This window comes from Musca domestica, unplaced genomic scaffold (genome assembly GCF_030504385.1).
Source record: "Musca domestica strain aabys unplaced genomic scaffold, Musca_domestica.polishedcontigs.V.1.1 1, whole genome shotgun sequence".
Taxonomy (NCBI): domain Eukaryota; kingdom Metazoa; phylum Arthropoda; class Insecta; order Diptera; family Muscidae; genus Musca; species Musca domestica.
In genome coordinates this window covers 40,209,189-40,221,614 of record NW_026712114.1, presented here as the reverse complement: position 1 = coordinate 40,221,614, position 12,426 = coordinate 40,209,189, and the positions used below count along the sequence as shown (strand labels likewise).

The following is a 12,426-nucleotide window of genomic DNA, read 5'->3' as shown; positions in this document are numbered from 1 at the left end:
TTTCATTCAATAAAGTTCAAAAAGTAATGTACAAATTATGGAATGTAATGTACAAATTGACTTTGTTGCAGATTTTTTTTTTGTTATTCCACCCTGTATGTGAAGACACATACCGCACAACACGCCTCTGCCAAGTATAGTGGACATCAATTAAGATATAACTGCCATATGTTAGTTTCATCCGATTTCAAATTTATACTGATCAAATGTTGTAATACACATTCAATGTTTCACATCTATTCCCTACCTAAACGTTATTTTCTTACGGAAATCACAACTCTCGCTGTACCAAATATTATTTCATGTTTTGGTGTTGAAAAGGGCTAAAGAAATATATGTACCAGATAAGTCCAAACTTGGAAGTTTTGTCAAATTGTGCACTTCTACTGATAAATTGCTAATTTTTGATAAAAAAAAAAAAAATATTTTATATGGGTTCAAGTAAAGGCACACTTACAAAAACATGGGATGCGAGTGAGCCGAATACCCCATAAAATGGTTAGGAAAAAAACAACCTTCTCCCTTACAAGCAGGTTAAATATAAAGGGTGTTGTTCTTATATTTATAGGCATTTCTTTTTACCTGCTTACCCATTTATATCTATCTGGAATCACATAAACCGAATAATTGGCGTTCTTTAACTTCATATTTTATTAATTATTTGTGTATTATTTTACAATATTTTTATTGTTGTATCGGTCCAGGTTATATATAACCTTACTCTTGATTTTGGATTTTAAGGTATCAGTTGCAATTTCTAACCGAATTATCTAATACATAAAAATATCACTTATTTCTCTCGGCGAATGAAAATTTCTCAATGTGAAGCACATAATCATAATCCTGTATTTTATTTATTTTACGTAATTTGAAAATTTTATATATTTTCGGAAGTCTCTCCCAATAGTTATTTTGAATGCTTGAAAACTCGCCCATTGACATATTAACACCTATTTATGGCACCACTTTTATGCTAATTTTAAACATACCTGTTATATAGATAATAGATTGAAACCATATCAAAATTAAGTCTAACAGCTCGTGTTGTACGAATACAAAACTAATTGTCTTTGCGTGACAGTGTTGCCCATTAAAATCCACAAATCAAACGTCAACTTTTGTACAAAATCAAATAGAAAATCAAATCACAATGAAACATATTTATTAACACATGTCTATCACGGGACACCACATGGATTAAAGAGAAAACGTACAACAACTACCTCCTATTAAATGTATATATGTATTGCAATATAGGCATTTATTTTGGAAATTATATACCCAACTATCACTCATAAACTGTCTTCACAAAATGAAGAAGAAAGTGGGTGTTATTTATTTTAGAGAAACGATGCCCAAGAAAGTGTTACCAATTCGAAATTGTTAATGAAATTCACGAGAAAACCACTACCGCCAATTGCAGCCACAGACAATCTGCGAGCAGCGACGAAATGAAAAACTAAATTAATTACCAAGCAATGAAATATTGCAGTTTTAATTACGGCCAAAGACCGACCGGGTGTTTGTGCAGAAGCGGCGAGAAAGACCGGGTTTATTAAAAAGTGATGCACCAAATTGCCAACGATGCATGCAAATCTGTGGCTGCAAGAATTCCTCCATGACTGTTAGAAGTGAAATATTTTGGAAAACATTTATATTTTTATTACAATACACCATTTCCAAAGTATTTTTATTACTTTGCCGTTCCAGTATGGCGGTAACCTCATAACCTCATATAACATATCCACTATTGTAATCGCATAGCAGAGCCAGGTGGACCTTAAACCTATCAAGTCAAGTGCCATAGAATCGACAATCATTCTTGATTGCAATATTGCAATGAATATGAATTCATTAATATTTTTTCGGTCGCATGTCATAGCAACGTATTGGGGTATGAAGTGGTTAAAAAATAGCTCAGAGTGGTCCTCAGATATTCCAATTGATGAGATTGTGATATCGATTTGTTACTTCAAGAAGTCTCTCATCGAAGAAACATGTAGAATGTGAGACTTGGAAACCAGTTACAAGGTAAACTTGACCATCTGGCCGGTAATCTCGAGAAGGAGAACATACGCCTTTCTATAAGTTTTCAGGTCTGATATAAGATTTGCGATAGGAATATTAGCTGGTCAACGCAGCATTTTCAAGTCTGATCTAAGATTTGCGGTAGGTTTATTAGCTGGCCAACGCAGTATCAGATAACAACTTTCGGCTGACGCATAGATGTTCATCCTTAAACCAAAATATATTTAATGGAGAGCCCAAAAACAATATTCTGGGTTGTTACAAACTTCATTGCTCAATATTGGGAGTATTAACTCCCACAACGTAGTATTGCAGAAAAATAAGGGGTTTCAAGAGTTGTATTTGTTTAAAATTTCATTTACAAAATCCATGATTTCTGGATTTGTTTTTAAATGGGAATTTTTGTCACAAAAAATCCATTATTTTTTATAAAGAAATTAATGAATTAATCCTAAAAATCATGTCCAAAACCACCTTCTGCTCTTTATCCTAGACATCCCAACGGCACATTTTGTGGCAGTTTGCACTTTTCATGCGTCCATAAAACCACCTCCCTCTCTCAACTACAGATAAAAACAGTGACATCAATATCAAATTTAATTACACCAATTACTAATTTTAAGACTATTTAGTACTTTTGGTACACTTACAGTATTTATTGCCCAAACCACCCCCGTATTTCAACCACAGAGACCTTAATATCAAATTTTGATATTCCAACCTTATCCCTTCGTCCAATATCCAATTTAGTACTACTTAGTACTTTTTGAACAATTATAGTAAACATTTCCAATACCACCTCTATATCTTAACCACAGATACCAACAGTGACATCCATATCAAATTTCATGATTTCAGCGTTATTCCTTCATCAAATACCAAATTTAAAACTTCTCGTACATTTCAAAATCCATCCCCATATCTCGATTTTAGAGACCTCAATATCAAATTTCGGGGTTTCAGCTCTATCCCTTTACTCAATATTCAATTTAGTACCACTTAGTACCTTTCGGACAATTATAGTACACATTTCCAATACCACCTCCATGTCTTAACCACAAATATCAACAGAGATATCCACATATAAATACCAAAGTTAGAACTATTTATTACTTTTAGTAGAATTATAGTACTCATTACCCGAATTATCTCCTTATTTAAATCACAGAGACATCAATATAAAATTTCGAGATTCTAGCTCTATCGCTTCACCCAATACTCAGTTAAGTACCACTTCATAATTTTCGAAAAAATATCGCACATTTCCAATACCACCTCCAAAGACACGAACACAGGGTGAGATAAAAAACTACAATAAAGTCAAACGCCATATTTTTTAAAATTTTTTTTAATTTATTGAATGAAAGCAAAAAATGTCGGAAAAAGCATCAAATTTTAGAATAAGTTTAGATTTATCCGAATTAGTCACCTAAGGCACGAATTATGGTTTTCAAACGGCTAATGACATCGTCACACGCTGCCCGAATGTTGCTCTGCGGTATTCCCGGCGAAGCGCTTACTTCACGTGATCGACACTTTGGTATTTTTTAGTGTCAACCATGCTTTAGTCCAATGGATGGTATCCGGAGATTTTGGAGGCCATTGTACGTTGGAAACGAAGCGAGGAACCTCATTTTGTAACCATTTTTGGGTGGCGCGTGCTGAGTGCGATGATGCTGAGTCTGCGATAATATTCGGCAATTATTCTGACACCACGGTCGATTAATACGAGCGGAGAGCGACCATCGACTGTAATGGCGGCCCACACTACCACCATGGCCGGTGCTTGAGTTCTGGTGGTCAACCGAAGGTGCACATTTTCAGCTGACCTCTTTGGCAAGTAAACACGATCATTTTGTTTGTTTACAAACTGCTGGACAACGAATGTTTTCTCATCGGAGAAAACCAAATTCGAAGCAACTCTTTAGGTCTTTTGAGTTTATTTTGTTTCTGTTGCGGTGTAAGTTCTTGCACTTTTTGTAATTTCTATGGGAGAGATCTTTTCTCAATATTTGCCAAAAGGAATGTTGCGACATGTTCAGCTCACGAACCATTTTCGACCACTGCGACGCAGGTTTCGATCAAGACGCTTCTTTACTTTTCGAACCATTTCTGCTGATGTTGCTGTTTTCTTCTGTCCACTTCCTTGACGTCGGGCAACGTTACCAGCATCACGGTAACGAGCAATGGTACGGGACACAAAAGATTTATTCACATTTAAATGCTGGAGTGCTCTAACGATAGCCACTTGTGGTTTTCCAGCCAAATATAAAGAAATCGCACTATCACGCTTGAATAAACTTTTATTCTGGAAATACTCACCAAAATGCTTTTGTACGCTTGTAAACAATATAATGGACTGTCACTGGAATAATTTTAACAACTGTCGGACGAGTGGCTTGGAAATGACAGCAGTCTGAAGTTTGTTGCAGTTTTTTCACCCTGTATAATACTACAGGTAATCCTATAAAACCAGCTTATGGTAACATAATGTGTCAAAAATAGCTTTTCCAATTTTATCTGGGCATGGCGTTCAATTTGTTAATTTAAAACTTCAATTGAATATTTAAATTTTGAACATTTTTGAAAAACCTATTTTGTTTATTTGTGAATATTTTTCAAAAAAGAGAAGAGTAGATGAAAGGTCTGTTCTGGTTCGGTGCATCGGAATTCCGATGTTTGTGCTCGCATTCACTTATATCTGAAAAAAAATTCAAATCTATTGTCCAATTAGCCAGCTTTGTCCTGATGTTCAAATTTCCGGTAATCAACATCAATTACGACCAGTATTTCTAGAATCCACTTGCTCATTATTTACAGGATGGCAAGAAGGCATTGAAAGATTTGTAACAATGTGTTAAGATCCCTTACCACTGAAGATAATATGCTGCCATTTTCCTGGCTGGACTGCCCCAATAAAGTAGCAATTTAAATTCTAAATACTGTTCAGTTCTATTGATTTGTTTTACTTATATCCAGGTTTGGAGCAATCTAAAGGGGTACAATAAAAATTGTTTATTTTTAGAGTTTTTGTATAGCAACATAAACTTTTGCCTTTTTTTCCAATTTTTGTTTATAAATTTTGCAGTTCTATTTCGCATATCATAAACTTAAGAAATGGTGTTGCTGTATTATTTTCATTTCTTTATTTAACATGCTCTGAATAACCAATAATGCGCTGCAGTCTACTTTAAAAGCAAAAACACAACAAAAAATTAATGAATAGAAAGAAATGAAACAAAAGCGCATTTTGTTGTGGCATTAACAAGGTCCAGTAATTGTTGTCTAAAGATCCGCAGCTCTACATTAGATGAAAAGTTGAAGAAAATGTATAAATTTCTTAGCCATGCTAAGCCCAAAGATCAGTTGCATTTTGTTAAGAAATCGAGGTGGTGCGTTTGTGAATGAGAACTGCAAAAAAGAAGAAAAGTGATTTTTTGGTTGCGAATATAGAAAAGTAAAAGCCACAATTTGGAAGAGACAAATTAAAGGATTTGAGAAGTTGAAAAAAAAAAACAAACACTTAATTAATTCTAAAGACATTTAATCCTGAAAAATATGGGATCAAAGCTGGTGTATTTGTGTGTGCTGATTGCAGTGGCCTTGAGCAGTAGCTGCATTGCTGTAGAATTACCGGTTGCGGTAACTGCACAAAGTGAGCGTGGCCTTTTAACAAATAATGCCGTTTCAAGAACATTGCATCATGTTCTCAATCATTGCCTGAATCAAAATGATGTGCTGTGGTGTTTCAAAATACAGGGTGCCAAACTTTTGGGACGTGCCCTGAAATTCCAAAATATCAACATCGTTGAGGGCGTCACATTGGTTAAGAAAAATGATAGCGAATTGAGAACGGGTCGTTCCAGTGTTATAGATATGAAGCTTAGCAACCGTGATCTGGAAAATCTTTCATCGAAAAGCCTGGATTCCCTGCTAATGGAAAGATGTACATCCTTCATCAGATCACGACAATTGCAAGTCAATCTGCCACGTCTTTTGTCCTTTGGCAAGAGTAATGCCCAGGATGTAATGCAAACGATAATGAATTTCTTCAGCACCACCACAGCCAAGGCCAACGAGGCTGCCGATGAGATTGTGGGTGGTGGTGGTGGTGATGGTGTCGAAGAGGGCCGTAAGAAAAAGGATGACAAAAAGTATTTGGGTCCCTTTATAGCGGCCGTAATGCTAAAGGCGGCCATTCTAAAAATGGCATATCATTCAATTGCCATTGTGGCGGGTAAGGCATTGATTGTGGGCAAAATAGCTCTGATCATCAGTGCCATAATTGGTCTCAAGAAATTGGTGTCGGGTGAGGGTGGTGAGAAGACCACCTATGAAATAGTCAAACATCCACAGGTCCAACAGAGTCACACATATTCTTCGAGTCATCAGAACGAATACGAAGGTGGTCATGAAAGTGGTTCATATCATCGCAGCATGGACGATGAAATGATGATGCAGGATAAGGCCTACAATGCTTGGGTGCCAACAACATCGTAAGCAGTAATTTGGCCACCCCATAACTAGCCAAGTGAATAGCTAACGATCTTGATGCAACACTTACACACACGCGCACACATGAAGATGGAGAGCGAGGTTGAGTGATGTCACGCATACTGGTGAAAGTTTCAACCACCCCCAAAACGACCATCACCAAAACCTACAGCCACTTGCCTACCAAAGATTTTTTAACTTATTAACCTTAAAAATTAAAAAAAAAAACAACTACAAACCAAGTGAAACATTTTATCGGCATATAAGCCACCTTCGAGAATCATTTAAGCATAACCGAGTGGCATGATAACGAACGAGCCACTCTAATTTCTCCAAAAATGCAGCCAACCTGAAATGAAACATTTGCAACAAACCGATAACAGATAACATACACACACATATTCATTCACATTCTTACCATAAGCCGAGATGAAGGAGATGAAAAAACAAAAGAAGACATTCAATCCGCTTTCGTTTTATTTTTAAATATTATTTCGTCTATTTAATTAATTGTTAATTTTTTAAGATATCGAAAGAAAAAAGTCAACTGATTTGGAATTTTTAGTTCATAAGTTCGAGTGTATTTGTACAAGCAACAATAATTACAATAAAAATTGTATTGATGTATGTATGCGTGCGTGTGTTTAACTCAGTTTTTTTTCTGGAAACTCCTAGACAGGTATTTGTCTCCGCTTGAATTCGTCTTCATTTTCGGCCTCCTCGTAGTAGGCGATTGGAGGTCCGGTCACTGGATGCCGATACTGGAGTGGCATGCTGCGATGCCAGCCTGAACTGTGCTCATGACTGTGGCCACCACCACCGCCACCGCCGCCACCACCTCCTCCTCCCGTTACAATAACATGTTCAGTGCTACCACTGCTTCCACTGGATCCCTTTTGAGACTGCCCTGAAAGTAAATCACTCTTAGATGGTTTTTTTATAGGTCTTATAAAGAAAATTTAAGAAAGGGTTATATGTTTGATTCTCTCAAGGCTGTTAAAAATTGGTTTCTAAAATCAGGACAACTCGTTGGAGTGATTTGCATATACATTTTAATCTATCTTTATTGTTGTTAGGTGGCTCTTCGATGATTTAAAATAGCAATTTGGCAAATGTATGTATTTTATGGGTTTTGGGTTTTGTAAATAAAAGACTTAGAGAACCCCCTACAGGTCTTCTGTAGAAAGAAAAGTTTTATCCATTTCATGGCCTTTTACAAATCTTAAACTGGAAGTACTCGATTTGGTTAACTTGGAATATCGTACTTTTTTAATCAAACGTAGATTGAGTTTTTTAATATCGGTATATTCCTGGTGGCCTCTCCCACAAAACTTTCATAAACAATTTTTTAACAGAAAACGAAGAGTGTACCCCCTTAGGCCTTTATCGTAGAATCGATTTCGGATTTAGTTAGAACGGCTATGAAGAGAATAAGAGAGGTCCATTTTCCAGAAATCATAAAGATTTTAAATAAACATATATTATGTATATATACAGGGCGAGTTGAAAAAACTGCAACCAATTTCAGACTGCTGTCATTTTTAAGCCACTCGTCCGACAGCTGTTAAAATTATTCCAGTGACATCTTATTGTATTGTTTACAAGCGCACAAAAGCATTTTGGTGAGAATTTCCAGAAAAAAATTATTTGTGATGGAATTTAAACGTGATAGTGTGATTTCTTCATATTTGGCTGGAAAACCACAAGTGGTTATCGTTAGAGCACTCCAGCATTTAAATGTGAATAAATCTTTAGTGTCTCGTATCATCGCTCGTTACCGTGACACTGGTAGCGTAGCCCGACGTCAAGGAAGTGGACGAAAGAAAACAGCAACATCAGCACAAATGGTTCGAGAAGTAAAGAAGCGACTTGATAAAGCCTGCATCGCAGTGGTCGCAAAATGGCTTGTGAGCTGAACATATCGCAATATTCCATTCGCAAATATTGAAAAATAAGCTCGGGCTAAATCTATTGAAATTCAAAAAGTGCAAGAACTTACACCGCAACAGAAAGAAAATAGACTCAAAAGAGCTAAAGAGTTGCTTCGCTTGGCCGAAAGTTGTGAACTAGCGAATTTGGTTTTATCCGTCTCCGATGAGAAAACATTCGTTGTCCAGCAGTTTGTAAACAAACAAAATTATCGTATTTACTTGCCAAAGAGGTCAGCTGAAAATGTGCACCTTCGGTTGGCCACCAGAACTCAAGTTCCGGCCATGGTGGTGGTGTGGGCCGCCATAACAGCCGATGGTCGCTCCCCGCTCGTATTAATCGACCGTGGCATCAGAATAAATGCCGAATATTATCGCGAAAATATTCTGGAGGGTGTATTAAAGCACTGGGCACGCAAACATTTTCCTCGTTTCATTTCCAGCGTACAATGGCCAAAAATATCTCCGGATACCAATCCGTTGGACTATTGTGTCTGGAGTATTTTGAAAAGCAAGGTTGGCACTAAAAAATGCCAAAATGTCTACAACCTCAAGCAACCGCTTCGCTGGGAATGGGCCAAAATGCCGCAGAGCAACATTCGGGCAGCACGTGACGTTTTCATTGGGCGTTTGAAGGCCATTTATCGTGCCAAAGGTGACAAATTCGAACAAATCTAAACTTATTCTAAAATTTAATGCTATTGCCGATATTTGTTGTTTTCATTCAATAAAATTAAGTAAAGGTATCGGATATATATAGAGAAATATATAAAATGTGTATATACAACGAAAGGGGATATTAGATAGAATGCTTATATCTTAAGAATGGCTGGACCGATTTTGACAAATTTTGTCAATTCAGAATGCGCTCTTGAAATATTTTCCTAATCGAACAACTGAAAACAATCGACAACAAATGAGAAGAGAGTTAAGGAAAGGGATGACTATTGCATTATATTTAGCTGTAAAAAGGCCCACAACAACTAACAGCACGGCGGAGTGCGTAAATATTGGGCAAATTTCCTTGGTCAAAAAACTAAGGGTAATATCTGGGCAGGGCTCTATGACATAATTTCAAAAGCGAAATCTTCTAAAATGGATTTGAATATAAGGGGACTTCTAACATATTGTAGTGTTGTAGGGTATCACATGGTCGGTCCTGCACGACTATAGCCTTTGCTTACTTTTTACTACTGTGTTAACACATTTCCATCAAAATCTCCCACAATTTTTTGCCAAGCAAGAAATATTCTAGACTGAAATTCAAAGTGAGTCCCTAAACAAATGAAAGTGGTATGCATAATACGTTCCAAAAAAAAAAGAACAAGTAAAAAAGCACAATTTGGAAGGAACTTTAAAATTTTCAAAAAAAAATTCGAAAACTACCACTTAAATAAAAACAGCTATACGGGGGATATACGACGACGTAGACCTGCATACAAAAATGTTTGTAATAGGCTGTAGTACTCATTAAGAAGTCCAGATACGAAATTTGAAATAATTCCGGTAAATAATGTCGCTAAAATCATGAAAATACCGAATATAGGGAGGTACCATCATATGGGGCTATACGAAGACATGGACCCGCATACGATTTTGTTTGCTATAGGTTGTAGTATCCTTTAAGATCTTCCAATACAAAATTTGAAACGATTACGGTGAATAATGTTGCTGAACTCATCAAAATACCGGATATCGGGGGCTACCGGACTGACATAGCCCATTTACGAACTTAACCTGCCTAATGGTAAACTATGCATGTATGCAAAATTTTAGCCTTTTCTCTGTATTCGTTCGAAAGATAGCGTTATTACAACAGACAGACGGACATCGCTAGATCGTCTTAGAATTTTACGCTGATCCAAAATATACCCTCCGTAGAATGGTGGAGGGTGTAAAAAGTCATCCATTTTGGTTTATAATGAAGTACGGCTTTAACACTAAAATGTGTTTTAATTCTTATGAACTCCTGACAATTGGAAACATTTATTTCTTTGATAAATTATGACAAAAAATGTAGATTATTATGACTTGCTGCGATACCGTTTAATGGGAGATTTTTAACCATATTGTAAAATAAAGACAAAAACCCTTCCCTTCTAATCCTTAAGGGTTAGATCTTTTAACTAAATAATCCGTGTATTGTCGTCTGTAGAATTACCTGAGGCACTATATACCTAATATGTAGGGACTCCAATGAATTCTTGTGCCCAAGTTTCAGAAAATATTGAAGTGTGGGACATTTTTACATTACAACTGTCTTTTTTTTTTTTGTTGCACAGTGTTATTATCGAAATTTTATTTTTCTTATACAATGTGATGAAACCAAAAGAAAGTTAAGTCCCATCAAACTTTTCGGGATTTAAAATGTCGAAAAAGTAATGCCCGTTAAAAAACTTATCTTTTTCCTTTAAACTACGATTTCCCTCAGACGTTTATTTCAGGCTGCCCAAAATATTTTTCCCACCCAACAAGCCCAGAAAAGGATCTCCCTCTATACCTAAACTATCAAACCAATAATATATTGAGTTGATTTCTTTTCTGAGTAAAATGCTCCCCCTCTATCCTTCATCGTTGGAGAGAAATAAAAGAGTATTTTGTTTATCTGAGATCCAATACAATATTTATTTGGGACTAGATAACAGCCTTCCTTTTTTGTAAACATTTTAACATAAACTGTATTTCAGACAATGTATGAAATAAACGCCTAGTTGACCAGACCAGAATTGACTTAGTTACGGATTTTCATTCTCTATTCTCTAATCCCAATGATTATTGACCTGGTTTGGGGAATTTTAAATTTCATTCATTCATTTTGTTTAATCTAAATCAAAGTGAAAAGAAAAACGAAAGAAAATTTAACTCACCAATACTGAGACAAGCAATGCTATTTTCGCCATTACAAATGCCGCTCCAGCTATTAGAATCACTTTGCCCAGAAACATTTGGGCCACCATTGCAATCATCGCCATGCCACCCATCATAGCCATGTTTTTATCTTTGTCCTTCTTTTTGCGACCTTTGGGAGGTTTTTTCCGATATTTGTTTGTTAGGTACCAGATTTTGTTTTTATCCGTCAACAGCGATAACGGTGCATTCAGACAGAGAGGGGAAGAAGAGAAGTAGGGTTTGAATTTATAAGGTTTTTTGGGTTTTGAGGTTATTGAAGCAATTTTATCATCTACAAGACCATTCAATATACGTTGCGTACCTTCTTCCTGTAGTGACGTCGTCGATGACGGTGATGTGTCCGACGAATTAATAAAATCATCCAGGCCACCGGAAATACCAGCTTTATCTAGCAGAGATGTCACACTGCTCGGTAATTGCAATTTCAAAGAACGCGATCGAGCCAGTTGTAATAATTTAACTGCCATTGTGTCGCCCAGCGAACGCTGTTGTCTTGAGAAATTTTGAAATTTGTCATAATCCTTGTCCGTCGATTGGGCGTTTTTCTCCAACGTAAAATATTCACTAAACTGCCAGGTGTCATTATTCTTTATGGCCATATCGAGTGTTTGTAATAATTTATTTTCCAGACAATTAACAATTTCATTTTGACCGAAGCACTGGGCAATTAATTGGCCCATTTGACGCGCCGAAAATTTTCGATTTGCATTCTGAGGTAGTTGTGATGTTGAATGTATGGCCGATATGAATTTGTAATGCACACTGAGGATCACAAAAATTGTCACTAGTTTTCTCAACATTTTTGAAAGGATTATTTAATTTGTTTTTATTTATTTTTTTCTTGGAAAGTCTTTACAATTGCAACCTTTGACTTGCGCTATTAAAATAAGACTAAACCCACTTTTAATTGTCAACCATAATTTATATGGAAATTAGTTTTCTTTTTCTTTTCTTTTCCGTATTTGAAAGCATTTAACTTATATCTCCATTTTCCAATCTGTGTATTTTCTTCTCTGTTTCCATGTTTTCTGTTTTCCAGGTTTCAATTACATTTCTATTTTCATTT

General features: G+C 36.1%; 2 protein-coding genes across 3 annotated transcripts; one reads left to right on the top strand and one right to left on the bottom strand.

The window, feature by feature from the left end:
• Window positions 1-5,416: 5,416 nt before the first annotated feature.
• Window positions 5,417-7,111, top strand: LOC101890469 (uncharacterized). Its single transcript, XM_005176838.3, has one exon. The coding sequence runs from the start codon at window positions 5,587-5,589 to the stop codon at window positions 6,526-6,528; it is 942 nt and encodes a 313-aa protein (XP_005176895.2). The 5' UTR covers window positions 5,417-5,586; the 3' UTR covers window positions 6,529-7,111.
• Window positions 7,112-7,358: 247 nt separating this feature from the next.
• On the bottom strand, window positions 7,359-12,226 carry LOC131805636 (uncharacterized). Of its 2 annotated transcripts, none has more exons than XM_059129069.1 (3): window positions 11,662-12,226; window positions 11,318-11,469; window positions 7,359-7,429 (listed from the first exon to the last, which is right to left on the bottom strand). In XM_059129069.1, the coding sequence occupies exons 1-3, from the start codon at window positions 12,158-12,160 to the stop codon at window positions 7,373-7,375; spliced, it is 708 nt and encodes a 235-aa protein (XP_058985052.1). In that variant the 5' UTR covers window positions 12,161-12,226; the 3' UTR covers window positions 7,359-7,372. The 2 variants fall into 2 exon arrangements, with proteins under 2 accessions (XP_058985052.1, XP_058985091.1); XM_059129108.1 differs by lacking the exon at window positions 7,359-7,429 and adding an exon at window positions 11,124-11,230.
• Window positions 12,227-12,426: the final 200 nt, after the last annotated feature.

What these genes read in the sequence shown, in the direction of transcription:
- LOC101890469 (XM_005176838.3), top strand. Translation starts at nt 5,587, where the DNA reads ATGGGATCAAAGCTGGTGTATTTGTGTGTGCTGATTGCAGTGGCCTTG.
- LOC131805636 (XM_059129069.1), bottom strand. Translation starts at nt 12,160, where the DNA reads ATGTTGAGAAAACTAGTGACAATTTTTGTGATCCTCAGTGTGCATTAC. An exon ending in GACGTCACTACAGGAAGAAG is followed by an intron (nt 11,470 to 11,661) that starts GTACGCAACGTA and finishes AACCTCCCAAAG; the next exon opens with GTCGCAAAAAGAAGGACAAA. An exon ending in CATTGCTTGTCTCAGTATTG is followed by an intron (nt 7,430 to 11,317) that starts GTGAGTTAAATT and finishes ATTTACTTTCAG; the next exon opens with GGCAGTCTCAAAAGGGATCC.